The sequence below is a fragment of the Etheostoma spectabile genome, chromosome 17 (genome assembly GCF_008692095.1).
Source record: "Etheostoma spectabile isolate EspeVRDwgs_2016 chromosome 17, UIUC_Espe_1.0, whole genome shotgun sequence".
NCBI classification, from domain to species: Eukaryota; Metazoa; Chordata; class Actinopteri; order Perciformes; family Percidae; genus Etheostoma; species Etheostoma spectabile.
In genome coordinates this window covers 22540497-22564943 of record NC_045749.1, presented here as the reverse complement: position 1 = coordinate 22564943, position 24447 = coordinate 22540497, and the positions used below count along the sequence as shown (strand labels likewise).

General features: G+C 41.8%; 1 protein-coding gene across 4 annotated transcripts in view; it reads left to right on the top strand.

Moving 5' to 3' along the window:
* LOC116705622 (caskin-2) overlaps positions 1-24447 on the top strand; it is a 73654-nt gene that overhangs the window by 3388 nt on the left and 45819 nt on the right. For all 4 annotated transcript variants that reach the window (XM_032541943.1, XM_032541942.1, XM_032541940.1 and 1 more), the window contains 2 exons: positions 601-1072; positions 22630-22679. In XM_032541943.1, coding sequence (XP_032397834.1) covers positions 975-1072; positions 22630-22679 — 148 coding nt within the window. In that variant the 5' untranslated portion in view covers positions 601-974. The remainder of the gene's footprint in view (positions 1-600; positions 1073-22629; positions 22680-24447) is intronic.

Here is a 24447-nt window from a genome sequence, read left to right as displayed (position 1 = left end):
CATGCCTCGACGCAGAGGTCCAGGGATCGAATCCGACCTGGGACTATTTTCTATTTCTAATAAGTAAACAAAAGTCCAACTTTGAGGAGGGGTTCAATGCTACAAACTGCTGTCAGTAAAAACGTATTTGGGTTTGATACCCAGTAGAGCTGGGCAATATATCACTATTATATCGATATTATGGTATGAGACTAGATATTGTCTTAGATTTTGGATATTATGGCATAAGTGTTGTTTTTCTTCCCGGTTTTAAAGGCTGCATCACAGTAAAGTGTTGTCATTTTCTGAATTTACCAGACTGTTCTAGCTGTTCTGTTATTTGTCTTTACCCACATCATTTCCACATTACTGATGATTATTTATCAAAAATCTCATTATGTAAATATTTGGTGAAAGGACCAATAGTCAGCACTACAATATAGTTACGGTATCAATATTGAGGTATTTGGTCAAAAATATTGTAATATTTGATTTTCTCCATATCGCCCAGCCCTACAGTCACATGAACAAACAGCAGTGTCCTAGTTATGGCGCTGCTACAAAGATGGCACTCTTTGAACTGATTGTAGAGCTAAAGTGGTTTCTCTCTGTCTTTTGAAGTGTGATGACAGGTTGACTGCTGCGGCCTCCAGGTCAACAGAGATGGACTATGAACACACACTCAGCCCTGCAGCCAACTAAATCTCTACTCGTCCTGCTGTAACTCCAGAGCCAAGATCAGCACCAAACCGCCAGCACCCTTCAGAGACCATGGACCCAAGCTCCAACACAGAGAGGAAAAAGATCTCCCGGACCAGTTTACCTGGGGCGTCTTCACCAACCTCATCTCATGGCTTGGATTCAGCAGCTACCTGTTAGCTTGCTGCCAAATGTTTGCTGAAGCCGTTTGCCTGAAGGTGCATTGAAAGACAGAAGAAGCGCTCTTGGCTGGCGACTGCGAGCGGTTTTGTGTTTCTGTGCTTTGGTCTGTGATCATGGGAAAAGAACAGGATCTGCTGGTGGCCGTGAAGACTGGAGATCTTCTGCTGGCGCATAAACTTCTCTCCAAAGTCAAGTGCAACAAAACCAGTGAGTATGCAGGGGACACATGGTCTGGTGTTATTACCAAGTGATTCTGTGTTTGTTCTGTGCTCTGGGCCTGGGAGTGTAATTGTTTCCACGATGGAATAGAAGTTGGATAGCAGAGCTATTGCTGTGGGGATGCCTTTTTATTTATAAAGTGCAGTTTCTTTTGCAATAACCACAAGATCAAGTTCAGCTGCCAACCACAAAACACAGCAGTCAGGTCAGGGACAATATGGAACTAAGTGGATTCAAACTGCGGCTCAGCACAAGCTAATCTCCTAAACGCAGACCCCTGCGGCTGCTGCGTCTTGCTGTGTGGGTCGTAGTGGTCCTTCTTCTGCTTTCAGATGTCCTTATCTGTGTAGATTCCAAGTCATGCGACAAGCGAGCTCTTTAAACGACATTGTTGCAAATGACAGGGTGCTCCTTATCCCAGCCCGGGGGAAAAGTTGAGGGCGAGCAGGCTGTGAAGTGGAAGCCTCTCTCTGTGGCGTTATCTGTTCTGGGCTTTCATCAGTATGGCTGGCTGCTCGGTGACAAGCGCTGGGAACAAAGCTGTGGCTGTCAGGAAAAAGCCTGTTACACACTACACACAGCGCGCGCTGCTTGGCAGAGAAGATTTCAAAGTAATATTGTCTGTTTTTGTACTGCTGTGTGCCGCCAAACTGGCCGGGGAAAGTGAATGAGTAATGCTCTCTGTAGTTTTATAAACTACCATCAAGGTGCCCCTGAGCAAGGCATCAATCTGCTTTTTTATGAGCAGCTCAGTAGTTATACCCCGTTAATAAAATAAAGAAAGTATTAATTAATTAATTAATACACAAAATCAATCTAGACATTTTAATGAATACATTAATACAGAAATAACTACAAATACATCAATGAAAGCAAAACAAATAAAATATGATAAAAGTGGAGCTGTCACTTTATGCCTTTTACTGCTCAGCTTTTTATTACTTGCACACCAAGACAAAGATTTTGATGTCTGTGCTACAAAGTGTCTAATTGTTGCACAAATGGACAGAACATACTGTTTACCCGAGTATCTCTTAATCTCCCTCCGCCATACTGACCCCCCCCCCCACCGTGACGGGGCGACCCGCGCAGAACTCTGTCAGTGGCTTGGTTGTTTGTCTCTAGGGGGGCTGGAAATCATTGAAAAATCTTTGATACGGTGACTTTGATACCAGTTCCTAAATGATACTTTTTTGATGTTGATCTTATAAAACGAAAAAGAATTACAACTGCGTGTCTCTATGACTTGTAACGTTAGACAGCCAATCACAGACATTATTAGATCTTGATAGAGGCATGCTGCTTGCTGATTGGCTCACTGACTCTGATGAGATTGATATCTTAGGTATTGAAATTGGGAATTGAGTGATGAGACACTTTTCGATCCTTGATACAGTACTTCAGAGGTAATTCAGTCTGTACCTGAAAGTATTTCAGTACCTAGCCCCATTGGTTCCTGGAGTCAGGCTGCAGTGTGTGTGTGTGTGCCAGCAGCACAGCAGAGGCTGCAGCTGGCACCGAGGGCTCTGCACATGACCTCTGCTGTCACACCCATTCACCCAGCGGCCCGTCAATACGGCCTGATTGATTGGTTAGTAGTGACCTGCTTTGATGCTGTTTAAAACCAGCCACTCCAACAAAAAGGGTTGTGTTTGTAACATACTACCTGTTGATTATTTTTTTACTCACACACTTATTTAAACTCTTGAAGTGTTCTCATTGATTTAAAATCACAATTGAATACAAGTAATTTTGACACTGTTAACTGGTGTATTCTGAGGCTGGAGGAATAGTTATGTCATTATTTCTACAGGTGTGTGGTTGTAAACCAGATCAGTATTGTTTGAGGTATAGCCTGCTGGTGGCGCTAAATGGAAGTCATCAGGAGTGGTTCTCTGGGGACCATGAATGTCTCTACTTAATTTCATCCATCAGTAGCTGCTGAGATGTTTTGCTGTGTGGCTACAACCCAAAGAACTGTCCATTTCATTTGGCATACTCAAATATATCAGAACCAGTTTTAATGACCAAGTATGTAAACACAATGTATTTTTTCGTTGCTATTAATGTACTCACAAAGAAACACACATGCAGCTAAACCAAAGACAACACAGCTGGACAAGTTGAAGATAAACATTAAACTGCTATATGCAGCGCGCACACACACACTGTGCTTGTTACACACACACACAGGGACGCGCGGCAGCACACCTGGCTTTTAAAGGGAATGGGGGAAGGACCTCTGATTGGTTGATTGCATGTTACCCACAACACACTTCTGATTAATGAAGACACTAAGTACAACCCTTTAGAAGCATGCGCCCGGCGCACCGATCCTTTGTTCCGCCGTCAAACTTTTTGTGGATTTGGACACGCCCTAAATGCACCTGCGCGTCACGCCGTGCGCTTAGATGGATAAAATAGTAATCTTAGGCAGCCACAAGGTTTACTGAAGACTTTCAGGCTTCCAGGAGAAACAGTGTGCAGTATATTTGTATTGTGAGGTAGAAGGGAGGCTAAAGCCTCTCTATTGGTCCTTATTTGGTCTTTAAATGTTAAAGACCACAGTAATAACACACAATGCTACTGATTATATTCAAAGTGTGCTGTGACCTCCCTGTGAGTTTAGAAGACATTCTGATTACAAACACATAAAAGCCAAGCTTCTGGAGGGGTCAGGTGCTATTTAAGCTGATATGGTGGTGTCAGGCCGACATGCTGGACATTCCCGAGACCACCAGGCTAAGCCTCGGGCCGGGCCTGGGTGTAGATGGAGCAGGGAGGCACATGCACATGGGTTGAACTTTACAGCTGAAGGGAGTGGCGGGAGTGACCAAGCACGTGGTGGACAGACCCAAAGGTGTGTCTGGTCAGCTGGTCTGGCTGGATGTACACAACTTGCTCAATGTGTGTGTGCTCTTGTTGTGGGTTGTTCTGGGGTGTGTGACAGTGATGTAATACAACCCTGACACACTGGGTGTAGGATTACATAACACATCACTTAGTGCAGTGCAACTACAATATTAAAGCAAATGGATAAGTATGCAGAGACAAAAAAATGGTCCAACAGCTGATACATGTCCATTTTGTAACAAAGTGGACAAAAAAAACATTTCTGGTGGCTGATTAAAAGATTGATCACAGTGTGGTGTGGCAGAGGTAGCAGTCCTTTTTGTAAATTAACTGGAATGCAGTCCCTTGGTGCACAAATGACTCACATGACACATGCGCGGCACACACATTCATTCATTCTCCATCCCACTATATTGGCTGGTTATCCCCAATATTCATCTTGAAAGTATAGTAGATCGCCAAGGGTGCACACTTGGTAGTTCTGCCTTACTCTTACTACACGTTTATTTTCCTTTTATAATTACCCATTCTATACTCTCCTCTTCGTATCTGTTACTGGGCTTCCCCGATCTAAACGGGAGGAGTCCAGTCAGTTATGGTAACCACATTAATGACATGCTGTAATGATTTAAAAACTTATATATTTTAGAGTATAACTACATGTTACGGCAGATCAGTAAGTGTTGTTTGCGAAAGACTACATGTTTTTTTAAAGTGCCTCCTCAGGAGTGGAGGGGACAGTCTCAGGTTACAGAGAAGGTAACATCTGCGGATCCACACTTCACTGTTAAAGAGATTCAACTGTTACTACACAAACTACAAACTATTCTTTTGTACATGGACATCATTTCCCCCACATGTGTGGTTTATGTTTGGGCCCAGATCTGCACTTTGTGAGGCCAATGCAAACCATTTTTTTTCCATCACTATATCAGCGACCATGACTGTGTTCCCTTTCTGGAGGTAGAGCCCTGTCACATTAACTCTCAAAAACAGTGTTTCCTACCTCTGAATATCAAGCCTCCAGACCCAGCATCGTGTTCCTTTCATCGCCTGCATGACTCCTTGCCAACATCCATTAAAATATCTGTCGTGCAGCAGTAAATTGTAAAGGTTTAGTTTTGAAACTAGTGCTTGGTTGATTAATTATTTTGCTAATTGGTTCATTCAAGTCATTTTTCTAACAAAACTACCTAAAGATCTCTATTCCACGTTCTCCTCTGTGATGATTTGCTGATTTTCTCGGTTTCATATTGTGGTAAAAATAAGTAAGTTGATAATTTGAAGATGTAGCTGTGTGCTCTCGAAAATGCCATACAGAGCCATTGCATTATAATCTATTATCGGTAAGTTACCTGATCTTTACACTTCTACAAATGAAGAGGTTATGGAAAAGGAATTTTGCAGCTGCTGCCGTGGTCCTACCCAACGCCCTGCACTGCTACTATCATTATATATAGTCATAGTTCTATTATCTTTAGTTTTCCAACGATATAGATAGATGCAGATAAATTATTTTTCCAGCGAAGGGTAAAGCTGGCAGGGAGCTGGCAGAGAGACCTGCAGTGTACCGAGGGGATTAGCAGTGGAACTGAGGCTGGCTGAGGGACAGGGAGCTGAGATAGGTTTCTTCTACGATCAGCCATCTGCTGACACCAGGTTGGCTGCTCAGTCAATTTAAGTGGACTTAGCTCAGCCACCCTCTTTTTGCTTAGCTGTTGCAAGCTGACAAATCAATGTGCTCATTTTAGATGGATGTAGTGTCCAGCTACTCGCATTGCTTCATTTAGAGTGACAGCTTGACATGTAAAGTCCTCTTGCCCAGAGGAAACTCCTCTTACATGCTCTTGACTTGGAGTGGACTGGAGAGGGTGTAGTCTGCCCTTCCCTGAATGGGGACCATGAGAGACTAGAGGATCTTCAAAGGCCTTTATGATTACAATGTCTTTTGTTGCAACACATGCTTGCTTTCATCTTGAGCCACAGCCCAGCCCCTCTCCTCTCTCATGGTAAATACAAGGCCTAAAGGTAATTCTCAACAGACAGATGGACAAACGGCCAAGACAAAAGACCAAAGATCATATTTGAACATCTATTGTGTCAGCTATTTGATCTGTACATAATATATTGATGACTCAGACCTTTACAAGTCCTGGGCTCTTTTTTTCACCAAATGCACTGGTAACAGCAATAAGCCGAGCTAAGGTCTTCGGGCTGATTCATGAAGTAATTGTGATTATCATAATCCCATCACTCTTAGGATATTATCAGGTGAATAATCTGTCATAATGTGTTTTGATATTGAACACCAACCATGTGAAGCACAATGGATTGAAATCTCTGGGATCAGTTAAACAGATTTGTGAGGCCTACAATTGATAAACATGTAAGGTAAAGTACGAAAACAATCTAGTTTGAGTTGTTTAATTATGACCATTATTTTCCAAGGATCAGTCATGCAATTCAAATTGGAACCACCTGCTGTACAGAACTTCAACTAAAAGTATTGCCTTGGTGAACAGCATTGAGCCTTTACGACTCACTTAAGAGGCACTCAGGGCAATATTTTTAATTTAGCAGGTGTTTGGCCATAAACCATGTATGGACAAGATGAAATCTTCCCCTGGGGATGGCGCGATTAGAAGTGTCAGGGGATCGCAGAAGTAAAAAGGATTAATTGTCTGGTGGACCAACCAAACAACATTCACATTTCTTGTTTTGTGTGACCGACCTTTAAAAGAACCCAAAGATATTAAATTCACAGTGATGCAAAACAGAGAAAAGTAGTTATTCGTCACGTTTAAGAAGCTGGGACCCACTGCGAACATCAACCAATGTCTCCCTGAGCAAGACATTTAAAGTGATGGTTCGGAGTAATTTCACTCTAGGGTCCTTTGCACCATGACCTGGAACAAGACAACCCCCCAGAAGCTTTTTAACTTAGGTCTAACATTGGGCGTGTCAGTCAGCTGGTTAGTTTGGTGCAGGTGCTATTGGAACCAAGTATGTATCTCGTAAATTACCCCACTAATAATGCCTGAAATGATTGAACTTCTACAGTAGTACAAATAGGTTATGTACCCATGAATCGATGGATTGGGAAGTTTGTCAGTACACCAGGAGTATATTTGAAATTATTTTCTGAGGATAACCCCATGAGATGTACCATCTTGTTTTTGAGGGGGTCCTGAACAAGATACCACAAACAGACATTGCACATACAGTATACAAAAAGATAAGCAAAACAAAACACACCCAAAACACCAAAAAATCAAAACAGACATCAGCAACCTTAGAAGGGTGTTAAAGTCTGCATGTACAGTTAGTATGAAGGTAAGTTGCCAAGGCATTAAAGTAACTGCTGTAGTACAAATGGCAGAGACTGTTGTACAAGGTGTCACCTGCTCATCAGATACACACTCACACATATTTACACTCTGATGGGGCAGCATTGGGGCCAACTCCGGGTTCGGTGGGCCAAGGACACTTTGACATTGGACTGCAGGGCCAGGGATCGAACACCCAACCTTCCAATTGCCAGGCAACCGCTCTACCACTGAGCCCCAGCTGGCCAACACGTCCCTCGTAGACGTCCCTATGCACTCGTCTTACTGTCGGTGGCGCTAGCAGCAGAGAGCAAGTGTTAATTAAATAAACTCCTGGCGTACTTACAAACTTCCCAATCCATCATTTTATGAGTACATAACCTATTTGTAGTACTGTAGAAGTTCAATCATATATATACATATATTATAATAATAATCAATTGCAAGTTGCCTTGGTTAAAAGCGTCAGCTAAATGACATGTAATGTTTCATTGCCATGTGCTGAGATTTATTTTGTCGTTAGACATCTTGTAAACCCTCACATCAGCATCAACACAGTGAAACTCACTGCGGGAAATTGGTGAAGTTCTCATTGGGAACTTAATCTAGAATTCTGTTAACACTTCAAAGAAATTCCCAATGCACACTGGCAGTGTTTTCTTATTGATTAATCATTAATGGCCTTTCTACAAGTTATTCTTTCTAATCTTCAGCAAACTTGGGCCTGTTCATTGTAAGCACTTCTCCTTTCACATCTTAGTTTCACAGACATACTGCATCTGTTGAATTTCTTTTATCAAATTAAAGCACTTCCTAAATCATTTGACTCAAATGTATCATAATCACGTGATGTGCTACTTCAATTCAACTTTATTAATAGTATTAAATCCTAACGAGTTATCTCAAGACTCTTTACAGATGGAGTAGGTCTAGACCACACTCTATTTACAAAGTTTACAAAGACCCAACACTTCCAGTAATTTCCTTCCTTGAGTACACTTTTAAGAACAAATGTTACTGGGACCACTACAGAAAAGTGCAGATGGACATTTTATATCCAGGAACACACGTTATAGACACCACTCACTGGCCCTGTAAACAATTAGCCACCATTTAGCACATTGTCCATACACAGTTTGTGTTATTACATTTCTCTTTGTGTACTGATTAAACACACAAGGCACAACTTGTTAATTGGTGAGCAGAATTAGTGTAGCTTTCAAAATACTGAACTATTTACTTTAAGATATTCTGGTTTTTCCTTTAGTGCACCAACAACTGCCTTTTCTTTAACAACCTCCACCCCCACCTCCACCCCATCCTTTATCTTGGCCTCTTCCTTCCTTCATCCCTGTACCTTGAATTAGAGATGACCCATCTGGGCTAGTGTCAGATTAGGAGTCTTAGATTTGAGAGTCTGTAGGAAGAGGTGTGTTTGTACATAAGTGTACAAGTATGTGTGCTTGTATACAGCATATGCCCCAACATAAATAGTTGATTTTCTTTCGACTCATTAACTTTTGTCTTATTTCTCACCTGTAGTGCATGAGTCTGTAGCAGCAGGGTGTGGTAGTCGGCCCATTAGCTTACCGGCTAACTGGGCTAATCACAATTCTACTTTATTAGCCAGACAGTTGGATAACGGCCAATTAGTGTGTGAACTGCTTTGAGTTCACCTACTCTTATACTCTAACACACACACACACACAATTAATCCTGACCCTTTTCCTCCCCTGACAGATGGGGTAGCTTGTCTAGGATTGTCTCGGAATTTACCAAAGGAATTAAGTTTTGTGGTTGCAGCAGACAGTGCCATTTAATCTAGCATGACTAGCCTTTTATTACTAGCTCCAGGCTGCACATTGTTGAGTCTGGCACTCATCCTCATTGAACGCCATTCTTTTCGCCCGGCTAAAAAACAAGCCGCCATTCAGGCAGATGCATGGATGTAGCATTCAGAGTGTGAGGCGTGATGGTGTCACTGGTTTCTGCTCTGCCTCTACATGCCCTGCAACTGTTTTCATTTCAATCTGTGAAAAGATGAAAAAGTGCATACCTGTTGGCGGAGTGTTCAGAGTTTGTGGATTTGCGTTTCTGCTTGTACAGACAAGGATAATGTGGTGGTCTGACAAGGAGGTCTCATTGTGTGTTTATTTACATGAATGTGTGTACTGTATGTGTGTGGGTAAAGAACGTGTCTCCTGAATGGAAAACAGGCTGCATCAGTATCTGGTAGCGGTAATGAGAAGAGGTTGTTGTTGTGGCTTCTCCGTTATCACACAGTTTTGATTCCTCCCCATGGTGGCTGTTCATGTCTCCAAGCTTTATAGTTGGGCCTTAGAATTAAATTAAGTATCTGGATAAGAGTGTGTTGGATTTTTTTTCGACTAATGCATCAGTGAGTGTGTAACAACATTTTTGCAATTTGTTTTTAATGATCTGGCTTCCCTGCAGACCAAAGCAGATAAAAAAAAAAAAAAAAAAAAAAAAAAAAAAAAAAAAAAAAAAAAGTGATACTTGTTTTAACTGCAAAGCTGGAAATCTCAAACTTTCAAATGATTAAAACTGTCTCATAGTCTTGCATTGCCAGACCGTCCTCCACAGCGCTGCAAAGGAGGGTCTGGCTAGTCTGCATTTCTGGATGGGAGAAAAATGTGCTCTGATTTAATGGCATTTCTTTACAGATTATATTTTGGGTTACTTTTAGGCCTTTCTTTTCACATGACAGATCCAGACCTAAAAGGAGGGGGAGAGAGAGGGAGAGAGAGAGAGAGAAATGACTTGCAGCAAATAGCCGCACGTCAGAGTCGAACCCACGGCCGCTGCGTCGAGGAATAAACCTCTACATATGGGCACTCGCTCTACCAACTGAGCTAACCCGGACACAAATGGCATTTATTTAAACCAATCACAATCATCTTTGGCGGGGTTAAGCTCCGGACAGAGCCCGTGCCAGTGCTAAATAGTCTCAGGAAGGAAGTTGTTTTGGTGGAACATGTGTATGTTTAGAAGTAGTTTTAGTCGTCAACAGAAAACCCAGCTTGGACAGATAGTCTAGCTAGCTGTCGGGAGTTACCCTGCAGAGATCTGAGGACCAGGTAACACTAGTCCTCAGATTGGACAGATAGTCTAGCTAGCTGTCTGGATTTACCTGCAGAGATCTGAGGACCAGGTAACCATAGTCCTCAGATTGGACAGATAGTCTAGCTAGCTGTCTGGATTTACCCCAGAGATCTGAGGACGGTAACCATAGTCCTCAGATTGGACAGATAGTCTAGCTAGCTGTCTGGATTTACCCTGCAGAGATCTGGGACAGGTAACCATAGTCCTCAGATTGGACAGATAGTCAGCTAGCTGTCTGGATTTACCTGCAGAGATCTGAGGACCAGGTAACCATAGTCCCAGATTGGAAAGATAGTCTAGCTAGCTGTCTGGATTACCCTGCAGAGATCTGAGGACCAGGTACCATAGTCCTCAGATTGGACAGATAGTCAGTAGCTGTCTGGATTTACCCTGCAGAGATTGAGGACCGGTAACCATAGTCTCAGATGGACAGATAGTTAGCTAGGCTGTCGGATTTACCCGCAGAGATTGAGGACCAGGTAACCTAGTCCTCAGATTGGACAGATAGTCTAGCTAGCTGTCTGGATTTACCCTGCAGAGATCTGAGGACCAGGTAACCATGTCCTCAGAGGACAGATAGTCTAGAGCTGTCTGGATTACCCTGCAGAGATCTGAGACAGGTAACCATAGTCCTCAGATTGGACAGATAGTCTAGCTAGCTGTCTGGAGTCCTCAGAAATCAGCTGCAGGTTAGAATGCCAACACAGAGACAGAGGACGGGGACAGAGGTTAGAACACCAACACAGAGACAGAGGACGGGGAGGGACATCAGGCGAAATTTCTGACGGCACAAACAATCCCGGGAAGGAAACGTCGTCGTCGTCGTCTGGGTAATGGGAGCCCAACTGAGGTTCAGTTCCCAGCCTTGATTTTGAGCGAGGCTGAGAAAATAGCGTCATTCTGTTGGGTTTGTGTTGTGTCGATATAGTTTGTCAAGTTCTCAATTCCATAATAGGTTTTAGTGTTTGATCAGACTAGTCCATGGGCATGTTAGATATACTCCCCATCCTAAACAAACATTTAAGTAACATGTTTTGGCATCTCATTCACCCAAATATCCACATTATGTGGGGACAAGCATATTGATCCTTGTAATGACTTTTCCATCCATGTGTATGACGTCATGCTGGGGTCTGGCAGAAGTCCAATAATCACGACAGTTAACTAACTAGTTGGAGAGGTCACTGAGCAAAGATTTGATTGGTTTTTGACCTCAGCAACATAATCACACATGGCCTAAAGGCTTTGCTACTGCATTTTAACTATTTCTAAATGGAAATGAGCAAAGAGTTGGTGGGACAGGACTTGACTAGAACTAGAAGTCTTCACATTCTAGTTCCCCATGATTCTGAGTCCAGTCCAACTTGAGCGGGACTTCATTTTTGAAACTGTAGCTAGGGCTGCACAATATATTGTTTTTTTATTTTTTATCGTCATTGCAATATCATGAAAGGCTGTGTCATATCGCCAACACTCAGATTTTTTTGTGTTACTTGAAAGAAGATATCAGTATAAAACTGCACTTTAAAATGTAACTGTTGACTTGTTCAATAAAAAAGTTGGGAATTACTTCCTTTCAATTGTTTGAAATTGAACCATCAGTGTGTATTTTAACAGAATTATGGAAGCAGTAGATCTTTTTAATATTGGTTTATTTATCTCAAGTAACATGGTTATAGTGATCTCATAGGGGGATGTTGGTTGCTGGGATGTCCAAGGACAGTGTCTGCTTGTTTTGTGCCTATGTGTAAAAGGAACAAATGCTAAAGGGAGGTCAGTCATTTTCTGTAGAAATTACTGAGGGTGTTTGATTGAATAAAGATCTGATTCTTTGATTTGACAAATTGGCCTATCCATCCACAACATCCACAATAATACCGATATACACCAACAGTATTGCATATTTTCCCCATATCGTGCAGCCCAATTGTAACACGAGTATAAATCATGTCACTTGGCAAGGAAACCACCATTAGTGAGACAGAAGGTCTTGGCTTTGTAAAAGCATTGATTTAAAAAGACCGTGACCGTGGTGAAGTGCTGCTCAGACGTCTTGAGACAACTCCCCAGCATCAAACGGGAGACAGTGATGAGCCAGCATAAGCTGTGCAACAAATACAGACGTTTTCACTTCCAGGCTGTGAGCTCTTTGTGATCCTGTGTCATACGTCTCTCATTACCCCCCCCAGTCCTCTTCACTAATATCCCTGGTCCTAGGTCATTCCTCGGCCACCTCGCTAAGAGACCCACAGCTAAGAAAAAGAAGGGGAAAGGGTTATTTTATTAGACTAAAATGGAAGGGATGGAGATTTTTTCTTTGAGTGTATAGTGGGTTGGGGATACTCATGGAGTCATGTAGTCTTGAACAATATGAGTGGAGTTGTGTTTCTACTTGTGAACATGTTCAAATGGTAATGTCATACTGTCATTGTATCTTTTTTTGGAGGCCTACTCTCACACAGTGCAACAGTTGTTCATATAGTTGGTAGTAACACCTTTACTTTTTAGTAGTGCTGAAACAATTAGTTATAATTCGAAAAGACAAACTGTAATTACGCAACACTCAAAGCAGAATTTGGCAGATTTTCAGACTTTGACACTCAGAAATTCCCCCAGAAGCAGAGTATGGAACATGTTGCTGTAATTCGGCTGTGTGGTAGCCTGCTTTGTTTTGCTTGATACAATACTTTAATTTGAAGGTAGTGAACTGGTCTAACCCAAAGCATGGAAATAAGGAGCTCTGCAGTGAGTAAACAGATGATTTGAATGGTAGGGAAAGTGTTTTGTCCCAAAGGTGCAGGGTTGAGACATGTTATGTAATATAAAAGCTGCAGGTGTGTTTCCGCCTGTTCTGGTGTCCTGTTGTTTAGAGGACGTATACAACGCTCGTCCATGTGCACACTCTCATATACACAATGCTACAACAACAACAAAAGCTGTTTTATTTCCACACTGGCTCATTGTCAGTGAATGTTGAATGGGTCTGAGCTAGTAGCACCACAGAGATACACTCCTTTTTTAACAATGGAGTAAATTTCTTGGGTAATTCGGCCCAGGACTGTTCGGATGTTGAGGTTGTTGTTATTTTTAAGACCTAGTTCCAGCATTTATTATCATAGTACATGATGCTGTGACAGAGCAATTGATGAAGAATTGATTAACCTAAACTGTGTCACTTTACACATTTGGTGGATGTGTTTGCCCCTTGGTGTGTGGTGTGCACTGTTTATACTGTGTTTACCTTTCTCCGGAGTGTTGGGAAACTGTGGCAGTAAACTCCAGCTGCATTAACAGTACATGCACACAGCCTACGCCACTATATATATATATATATATATATATATACACAGACACACACACAATATGCCACACACGCAATATGCGTGTGGACCATGTGCCATATTTGTAAAAGGCTAAATATGTTTCAAACCAAAAGTATTTGTGCTGCAGAGACAAATCTCATCCTACAGAATAATTGTTACAGATACAGGTACAGATCCTCACATAAATCACGCTATAATCATTTTAATTAACTTTTCATTTTTAATATTTTCCAATGAGAATGAAGATACAGAAATGACCACGCCCTCCAATATCGTGAATCACAGTATCCGTCAAAATAATCCCAATGAGATATCTTCCTCATACTGTGCAGCCCTTGTTGGGATTCTGACAGTGTTATATGAGTGCAATGCTAAAGTACTGAAATACTGTGTTGCTGCAAATAGCCCCTGATTGGCTCTATGCTGGTTCATGTTCAGCCCTCAAGCGTTGATATTCTCAAGCTTTAGCCAGGCATGACCTTGCCATACAGACTTGACAAAAACCATTTAAGCTTATGGACTGGTGTTTAGGCTTAGACCCAACCAGGGTTTAAAAAATGAAATCTTTCCTGTCATGTACTCAATTCTTGTACGCAACCTTTGAAACATCACCAGATTCCACAGACAGCTGGATGATGGCTCCCACTTGGTGAGACTTAACATCCTAGTGCAATCACATTGTTTTTACACTCTGACACACACACACACACACACACACACACACCCGCACACTCCTACAAGGCTTGGGTCACCACCTCACCTCCTGCCAAGGTCTGTGGCACTGCTGAGGCCAAGAGTGGAGACGCGGTTAGCTGGATGGTTTCAGTAGCTTCATGGATTATGAACCTGTATTTCTGTTTTGTTTCCCTACATTTAAAATCATGCAATATTAAACGTGTGTTACTATAGACCTGTGTTGCATAAACAAGTACATCCCTAATGATGTTTTTGGAACCTTATTGGGAGTTGTGTGGGACAGTTGGAGTGAAGCCAAGTCCCCCCTCTGCCTCGGTGGTTTGGTTTGAGGGGCTGTTTACCCGCTCAGTAATCGGTGCAGTTACATGGATGTGTTCCTCAGATAAGTGTTTCCCTTGATGAGGGCCTTATGTGACCACAAACCATCTATCACCAGAGAGAGATGATGACCTTAAATTACCCCCTTTTTTCACGCTCCCTGTATTTTGGTGTCGCCCCAGGCCGCTGTGGCTGCAACTGTTATAATGCTGGCTACCTTCTGCTCGTCGCGGCGCGGGGGTTTCTCTCAACCCACAACTTGACTCAAGTGTCCTTTTCTGCTTTTGTTAATGAGAAGTCTGTGTGGGTTTGAATTCCCTGCGGTATGGAGGCAGCATAGAGGGAAAACTTTAACACTATTCCAAAGAGCCAAGCCTCCAAGGAGCTGATTTCTGAGGGTTTCTTTTACCCTTTATTTTGTCAAGATGGCAGTGAAAAGGCTTTTCTGTCTTTTTTTTAATTTTTTTTAAAGATTTTAAAATCGAGGAGTCAGTCTCAAAGCTTGCATAGTCTTGAATAATGACTTTCATTTCCTAGGTGACATGGTGTCAAACTGCAGCAAAAGTGTGGAGGTGGAGTAAGAAAAGGCATTTCAAAAATAACCGATATTAAAATAAAAGGGCAAATGTCAGAAAGCTACACTCACCAAATGGACTAGATTTACCATCAGGACAATGTGAGAAGCTTTTTGTACAGAGCAATATTGAAGATGCACCAGACCAGACTTGTTGAAATACACTCTTTTAGTCATAAAGTGTTCTCCAAGAGAGAAAAGATCCCACATCCATTAACTGAGACAACATTTGATTTGATTTATTTATCACATGTAATAACCCAGCAGTGTTACATATATACAACAACATAAGGAAGTAAAAAAGACAAGCTAAGGAAACCCAGAAAACTCTCGAGAAGCTCGACATGTTGGGTTCCATAAAATAATTCAACGAAAGGTAACATATAGTATAAAAAAAGTGTGTGTGTGTGTGTGTGTGTGTGTGTGTGTGTGTGTGTGTGTGTGTGTGTGTGTGTGTGTGTGTGTGTGTGTGTGTGTGTGTGTGTGTGTGTGTGTGTGTGTGTGTGTGTGTGTGTGTGTGTGTGTGTGTGTGTGTGTGTGTGTGTGTGTGTGTGTGTGTGTGTGTGTGTGTGTGTGTGTGTGTGTGTAAAATAAACAAAGAAAGGTGAGAAAATAACTTTTTGAGTGGGATAATTGTGAAATTGATTCTTAGAGGTAGTGTTTTGTTTACTGAACCATGAATAAATTGGGCAAGTGAAAGATCGTTGGTTTGATAAATGTTAAGAATGCCAAATTTGTGAACCAGAGGTAAAGTGTAAACATTGTATCTTGAAAGATCTTCAAAGTTGCACCAATCAATATTTTTATATTAACAATGGGTCAAATTACTTTGTAGAGCTGTAACAATTCACAATGCTGCTGTACTATTAAATGTCTCACAAATAATTGATTAACAATAGAATTATCTATTTCAGGCAAATTTAAAAAGTCATTTATAAATGTATTACTTTTTTCAACAAATTAGTTGAGATAATTCAATAACAGGTACACAGCCAAACTTTTTTTTTTTTTTTGCTGACTTCTGTAGGGCTTTATGTCAAGAGATAAAAATGACGGAAGAAACGACAAACGTCAAGAAAAGCTTAGCAGTAATACGTCATCGATATTGTCTACATGTGTGGCTCTTGATGTGTGGCCCTTTGAGATAATGAGTTCAACACTCCTGGTGTATGGGGTCAAGTGCCAACTACCAACAATAATTACAGGCCTCCACTCTGCTGCTGCCTCAGCTCTACCTCGTGTTTTATCATTTTTCAGCTCGTTGTTTTCGTTTTATGGCAACGTCACTGTTTTGGTTCATTCTCACAGCTCTCCTCCACCTGGTTTCCAGCTGCAGCAAACAGCTGTTTTCAGGGCGAAGCCTCAGATTAACCCACTGTACTTCACAGCAGCAAACAGCAGACTGACCCAGTCTGAGATCAGCTAGGGCTAGGGTCAGGGGTAGTGGAGCGTTCAGCAGCTAGAGAGACGGAGATTTCTCTTTCTGTCTTTGCCTACACGTTAGACTTATCAACTTTTCAAGGCCATTTCATATAAAATGTGTGTGATCTTGTGGGGACGTTCTGTGTCAGATTATAACAGGGGTGTCAAACTCAATTACTCTAAGGGCCACAGTGGAAAATGAGAATCCCAGTAAGGACCAGACATGTTTTAGTGTATTGACGTGCTTTGATTTCATAGAAAAAGTCAATATCTTTGACTGTAATATTGTATGTCTTATATAGTCTCTGACTTACAGTTTCATCAACATGAAGCCAGAAAAAATGTTCTTTAGCCATCACAGTAAAAAAAGATACAAAGTGCCAGATAAACGTTCGAAAAAGTGACAAAAACACGGTGGAAAAAACTTAGAAAAAAAGCCTCTGCAAAAGTGACAAAAACAACAGAGAAAGCGACAAAACTTTGACAAAGTGACAAAAACTAGGTGGGCCAAAATGTATTGTGAACCTAAATTGATGGGTGGAGCAAAATGAGCGAGGGGCAGGATCTGGCCCGAGGGCTTGAGTTTGACACATGGGGGGGGCCTTAACAGACTAATGCAATGGGATTTTATTTTGATGCATTTTTCCTCCAGTTCTTTCAAATGCGTGGAACATGATCAAAGGCATTTTGAAATGAGTTTTGCAGCTGTGCAAAGCGACAGAGTCTTCTGCCACCTGCAGTCCTGTTTAAAGGAGACTAACACGAGCATTTCTACATCAAAGCACCAAGATCCCTTCCCTCTGTGCAGGGAGCAAAGCAACAGTAGTTTACAGCATTGCTTATGCATTTGATAAGATGATCAAAACACGGCATCACATGCTCCTTTGCTTTGTTTGTTGTGACCAAAGAAAATAATAGAGGGCTTCCACGCGGACAGCTCCTCGGCTCCTCGGCTCCTTTTGCCTTCAGCAAGTTCTGTTTCCGTGGACATCAGCAGACAGCCGAGTCTGTAATTTCCCTGTCTCTGCGAGAAAGCACAATGCTTGAGATTTACTACACATCTGTTCACACCAACTCCTAGGTGTAAGGGGCACACACACACACACACACACGCACACACACACACACACACACACACACACACACACACACACACACACGTGGATACTTTAATTCATTGTGCTGTCAGAAAAAGCCCCCTGCTACTTTTCGTGCGAAGATGGAAGGAGGGAGGGGAGAGAAAGCAGAAGGGAGAAAAAGGAGTTGACAGTTTAGTAGATGGAGTTCGAGAGACAGTGAGCGAGTAGGAAGGCTTCGGTGGGTGTGCTATGTGAGGAATGCCGGCTCATGTTGTAACTAGAACTGGAGAAAGGCCCTGTTCTTTCCATACCGCCGGGACAGTTTAGACCCCCGTCTTGGCAAGCAGCCCAATGCCCAACCCTCCCTTCTATCTGTCTCATTAGCAGGGGGCCTTTTGGTGCCTTTGGGCTCTTGTTTGTGTTCGCAGGTACAGCTCCACCATAGGCCTGCACGGGAACTTCACTGGGCCGCTGGAAGATGAAATCTAAAGCAAGCTTGTGCACATTAATGTTACCACATGGTACACTCTCTCTATCTGTGTATTAACAGTTGGATGACTGTATATTTTTAACAGAAATTGCCCGTAGAACTTTAATTATGTATTTACGGTTGTTTTTGTTCATTTACATTTTGAATTGCATTACGTGATCTTGATCCGGGCTCGGACATCTTTTGGCGGCCTTGGAGCAGAAAGCAACAATTTTTTAAGTCTGCATTTCAGCTGAGAGTAACTGGTTATATTAACAATGTGCATGCTATTTTAAAATGTTCTTTGGGTCGGTCATGTGTTACATACAGTGAATTTTTGTTGGATAGCACTAATGCTAGCTATCATAGCGAGCTATTCAAACCATTATTATAAATTATTATACAGAATTGTTCTGTGGTAAAGAGAGAGAAAGGGAATGACATGCAGCAAAGGGCCACAGGTGGGAATTCAACCTGCGACCACTGCCAGAAGGACTAGCGCACGCTCTACCAGGTGAGCTGCCCACGTGCCCTTTATTATAAATGATTAACCAGCACTTGGATTAGCAATCGTCAAAAGCGCCATAATAAAGCGTTGAAAGTGTAAAAAAGTGTCAAAAAACCTTTTAATTAAAGAACCGATTTTATTTCTGAAGTTTGCTTTGTATGAGAGAATTTTAAATAAGAGAAATGGTCTGTGTTTTGACTATAGCTACACACACAATTTTAAAACAAAGTCCGGGTAATGAGCTGCCAGAACTTTTTGTTATTTTAGGGATTTATTGAAGAGCGTGTAGAGCATTTCCTCAACCCCCCCCCATGCATGGCTGTGTATGTGTGCATTTCTGCCCCAGGAAATGATCGCCTAACCAAGGGAGAATGCCTTCTTTATCTTTTAAGTTCCAGAAGAATAGTAGACATTTTGTGTGAAGCTCCCCGAATATTGCAGAAAGTCTGTACTGTATATTTTTTTATGCATAGAAAACCCAGCTGCACTGGAAATCAGAATGATTTCTGAGCTGAAAAATAACCCCAATAAAACAGAGAGAAAGAACTGAATATTTAATTTGTGCTCCAGTGGGAACCCGTTTATATGCCACACAATCACAAAATGCTTCGTATTCTCTTCTCCATTTTATGTTTATATGGAACATTTATTCTGACAGCTTTCTCAGAGCAAGTTTTTTTTGCTGCTGCTGTGAAGCATTTCCTTTTGATCGTGTAATCCATTTGTCTTTTCCATACATTTTGTTCCTACATTTCTATTAAAAGAATCATTGCCATTTATTTGAAATTGGGTCTCACTTTCATAGTTTGGGCTGTCATACCGCTGGGTAATGGAACATTGCTGATCTGAGATCTGGGCAGCGGTATCATCACTGAAAAGAAGTCCCAGACAAGCATGAGCAGCCAGACATGTAGACAGACCCCCAGCTTAGTCACATTCGGAAGAGAAAACAAAGAGGGAGTGTGAAATAACTACCCAAACTACACACTAAGAACTCCTGGGTTAAAAAGGGACCAGCTGATTTCAACCCAGAAAATTGGGTTATTCTTTTTGACCTAACTTCTGGGTTAAACACCTCACCCATGTTGCCCAGAAGTTTATTGACCCCGTTTTTAACCCAGTTGGAAAAGTCCGAAAAGAAAACTTTGTTTTACATTATATTTCACACTTTAAGCACTTTTACATTTTTATGAAATTAAATTAAAATCTATATAAAACAAATACACACTTGGACCTATTTTCATATTTATTTTAGGTCCCACTGGAATAACAATATTAGAAAGAAAAATATGGGGGGGCGTTCTTTTTCTAAGGGGGTAGAGAGGGAAGGAGGTGTTTCTTCATCTTCTGAATTTCTGTTATAGGGACAAGGATGTAATATATGAACTTATTTCTTATAGATGGATAAATAGATAGATAGATAGATAGATAGATAGATAGATAGATAGATAGATAGATAGGAAAAAGTTCCTTATCCATCATAGAATTTAGCAAATCTATCATTCCGATTACATTTTATAGATAGACAACACTTGTTTCACTGTTGTGAATATGCGATTTCACTGTTTTTTGGGGGAATTTCTTAGTCTCAAAGTTGCCAAATTCTGCTTTAGTGTCGCTTCATTGCAGTCTGAAAAACAGTTTCTGGTCTTTCTGTTTTGGTGCACAGATTGGTGGGCCAAAATGTATTGTGAACCTAAATTGATACACCGGCCGGATCTGAATTTGTCAAGGGCTGGATTTGGCCAGCGGGCCTTGAGTTTGATGCATGTATCACAGTTTCTCCTGGTTGCTCTCATTAGTACACACACAAAAGGTGGGAGTAGTTAGGTGAAGAGGTCGGAGTCGAACCCAGGCCCCCTGCGTCAAGGAGCCCGCTCTATCAGCTGAGCTATCCAGGCACCCACAATGTTGGTTTTCATTAGAATATATCTTAATGGGGCTGAAGCTAACCATTCATTTCATTATTAATATATCTGTTGCTTATATTTTAAATTAACTTATTGTTGGTATAGTCTACAAAATATCAGAAAATTGCAATATGTCCATTGCAATTTCCCAGGAACTAAGTTAGAAGTCAGCTTAATAAAACAGAAAAGCATCAGATTTTCACATGTCAGAAGTGGAAGGCTGTTTAAGCGATGTCCATCCATTACAGAGGTAGATGGATGTTGGTCAGCACTTATCTCTACTGCTGCTATCAAAGACCCGTTCTATTTGAAACCTCTCGCTAACTCTACTTTTCCTTCTCTTCCTGTGCAACACACACACACACACACACACACACACACACACACACACACGTGATTTTCCACACCTGAGTGGGAGAAAGGGATGAATGGCTTTGTATTGTCTGGCTCCTGTGTGGGTCTGGGTGGACGGTAGGGCCTTTGCAGTAGATCTGGGTTGTAGGACGTCCAATCATGTTTAGCTGTGTGAGGCCCTCATTTCAGGATGGATGTAAGATGTTTCAAGTCTGGAAGTTTGATTTGGAAGGGTTGAGTCAGGCATTGGTATGATGAAAAAGGGGGATTGGGCATGTAGAAAAAGTTAGTGTTGTCACAATACATGTTCAGACTTAACACCTTTTTTTTTTTAATAAAAAATGTGAATGCTTCCATTGCAAACCTCTGAAAGCTTTGTAGCTGTTGTTAACGTTCCTGAGGAAGATATTTTCTGGCTGTCAATTTTAGACATTGTGAACAGTGTTTTTGAATGAATAGATAAAATTGAATTGGAATCTCCATCACGTTTTTTACTGATTTTGGTTGTTGTTGTAACACCTGTGGAAGCTAATGAAAGCGACTACATGATGGACTCAAGTACGTTCCCCCTGGAGTACAGAATGAATGAGTGAGACATGGGGCAAGTAGCAGGCTGTCTGTTCCACGGTGAGTCGAAAGAAAAACTTGTACAGTCTTGCGAACTGACTTACGCTATTTTTGCGCTAAGCAATGCTGCTGTCAAAAAAAGAAATCTAGATATTATCCTAGCATGCTTGGGTTTTATGGTTGTCACTCTCAATTCCAAAGAGCTGTGATAAGATAGCAGTGTAAATGAGGTGGAATGGTACATTTCTGCGAGGCTGAATAATTTGTCTATGAATCATTTGGCTGTCGTGAGGGTGTCAGAGGTGCTGAGAGAGGGAAGGGTGAGGCAGCAGGAGGTGAGGAAAGCACCCCGTCCTGTCCGGGCTGCCAGGTTGTTTGAAGGAAGGAGTGATGATGGGACGGGGAGACAAACACTGAAAACACACACGGGATCCAGCAGGGATGCACAGTGGTGGAAGAAGTATTCAGATCCAATACTAAAGTAAAAGTACTAATATAGCAGTGTAAAAATACCGTTACAAGTAAAAGTCCTGCACAAAATGTTAAAAGTATGTAAGTATCGTCAGGAAAAAAAGTGTAAAAGTACTAGCTGCAGAAAAATCCTCCCTTTGTAGAAAGAGTAAAGGATCCAAGCAGCTGTGTGTTTAAAGGTCTCATCATCTCTGGACCTGGAGGCCGTTATATGGTTGCTAGGTTACTTTATAATAAAATATCAGATTTATAAACTACATGTGGTTAGTGTGCAGGAATCTTAATGTGTAAAGTAACTAGTAACTAAAGTAACACGTAACGTAAGCTGTCAGATGAATGTAGAGGAGTAACTAAAGTAACTAGTAACTAAGAAGCTGTCAGATGAATGTAGCGCAGTAACTAGTACTAGTAACTAAAGTAACTAGTACCTAAAGCTGTCAGATGAATATAGAGGAGATGGAGGGATTTCTGGAGAGCTCTGTAAAAAGACCAATATGTCACCAAGTATTAAAGTTTTTTTCCATTCCTCCCTCCCCTCCCCCTGTCTCGTTCCGAGGTTGCTGGGCTCAACCAAGAGACTCAACATCAACTACCAAGACTCAGACGGTAGGTGTGTGTGGTGGTTGTGTGTGTGTGTGTGTGTGTGTGTGGTGTGTGTGTGTGTGTGTGTGTGTGTGTGTGTGGTGTGTGGTGTGTGTGTGTGTTGGTTGTGTGTGTGTTTTGTGTGTGTGTGTGTGTGTGTGTGTGTGTGTGTGTGTGTGTGTGTGTGTGTGTTGTGGTGTGTGTGTGTGTTGTGTGGTGTGTGTGTGTGTGTGTGTGTTTGTGTGTGTGTGTGTGTGTGTGTGTGTGTGTGTGTGTGTGTGTGTCTGTGTCTTGATGTGCATATTGGAAAAAATGCCCTACCTTTATCTGCCTCCTGTTTGTCTTGGTCTTCACTTTGTGGTACTCATAACCACACCCCCCACACACGTGTTCTGACATAGTGACGTGACCTCCAGAGTTATCGCATACTTGCACACATAGAACATAACAGGATAGGGGCTTCTAGCTGATAGCTTTGCTTCACATAGCCTTCTTCTGATCGTAACACTCCCAGGTAACTTGAAGTCTTCTTTGATTTTCCTGGAGCTGATCATTGGTTGAGCCTTTGTCTTTTTGCCTATTCTTCCAGCTATTTGAATGGTAGTTGACCGTTTTTCCCCACGTCGTTCAGGCTTTGGATGCCATTTCAAGGCATTTGAAATCATTTTGGCTGAGCAGCCTATCATTTTCTGCACTTCTTTATATGTTACCCCTGTCCAATCAACTGTTTAATCAAAGTCCGCTTTTCCTCAGAGCAATGTCCGGAACAAGCCAGTTTGCTGAGTATTTCAGGGTGAAACGCACTATAACCAGCATGCACAACATTTCCTTCCTTCCTTCCTTAAGTATGGGCCATAATTGACACCTGTTTCTTCACAGAATCAATCAGCTCCCTAATTGAACACAATAATGCTATTATTTTGAACATGCCCTTCAAATTACAGAATCAGTTCCACAGAATGAGCAGCAAGTATGGTAGGATGGTCTCAGTTGTTAGTTTGAAGTCTTCTGCAGCAGAGCATGATGTTCATTTTTTGAATAATGGTCTTGTTGATTTTGACATTGACGATAAAGCGGGGGTGTTTTAGGGCAAGGCAATGATGTGATTGAATTTCAAAGATATATTTAAAACCTAGCAAAGCTAAATCTTACCTCAAATCATGTGACTACCTTTTAGCAGCAGTTGCATCCAGATTACTATGTCTACATCATCAAGCTCAGTTGGAGGCTGCGCAGTAACGCAGTGCCATCACTGGAAAAGTGCTTCCAACAGACTTCACTGGTCTCCGTCTAGAGCAACGGGATCGTTGGTCCATTTCTTTAACTGTTTATGATCGCCACATCCGCAACCAGGATGGCTGCGCCGGTAACAGCAAATTCAATAACTTAGATCTCCACTAACCCGTGGGTGACGTCACACATGCTCTGTCCATTAATATTAACAGTCTATGGGACTAACCCATGTGTTTGGAGGGTGTAACTCTGTCTTGTGTGATGGTGGCTGGAGTGTAAACTTCCTCCAAATCATACAAAGAGCAGGACAGAGCTGCTAATGTTAGCCTAAGACGTCTTCTGGTGGTCTACACTGTGGATGTGTAAGTCGTGGACAGACCTTTTTTAACTTAACCTTTGATCTCACACAGTAATGTAGCATGAAATGCTCCTTGGCCATGTGTTTTTGGTTTGAAAAGGCTAAAAGAAATCGCCCTCCAAAAGACTTTAGATACAGCTAATAACTCTTCCAAGAGCCTTGTGCGCGCGCACACACACACACACACACACACACACACAC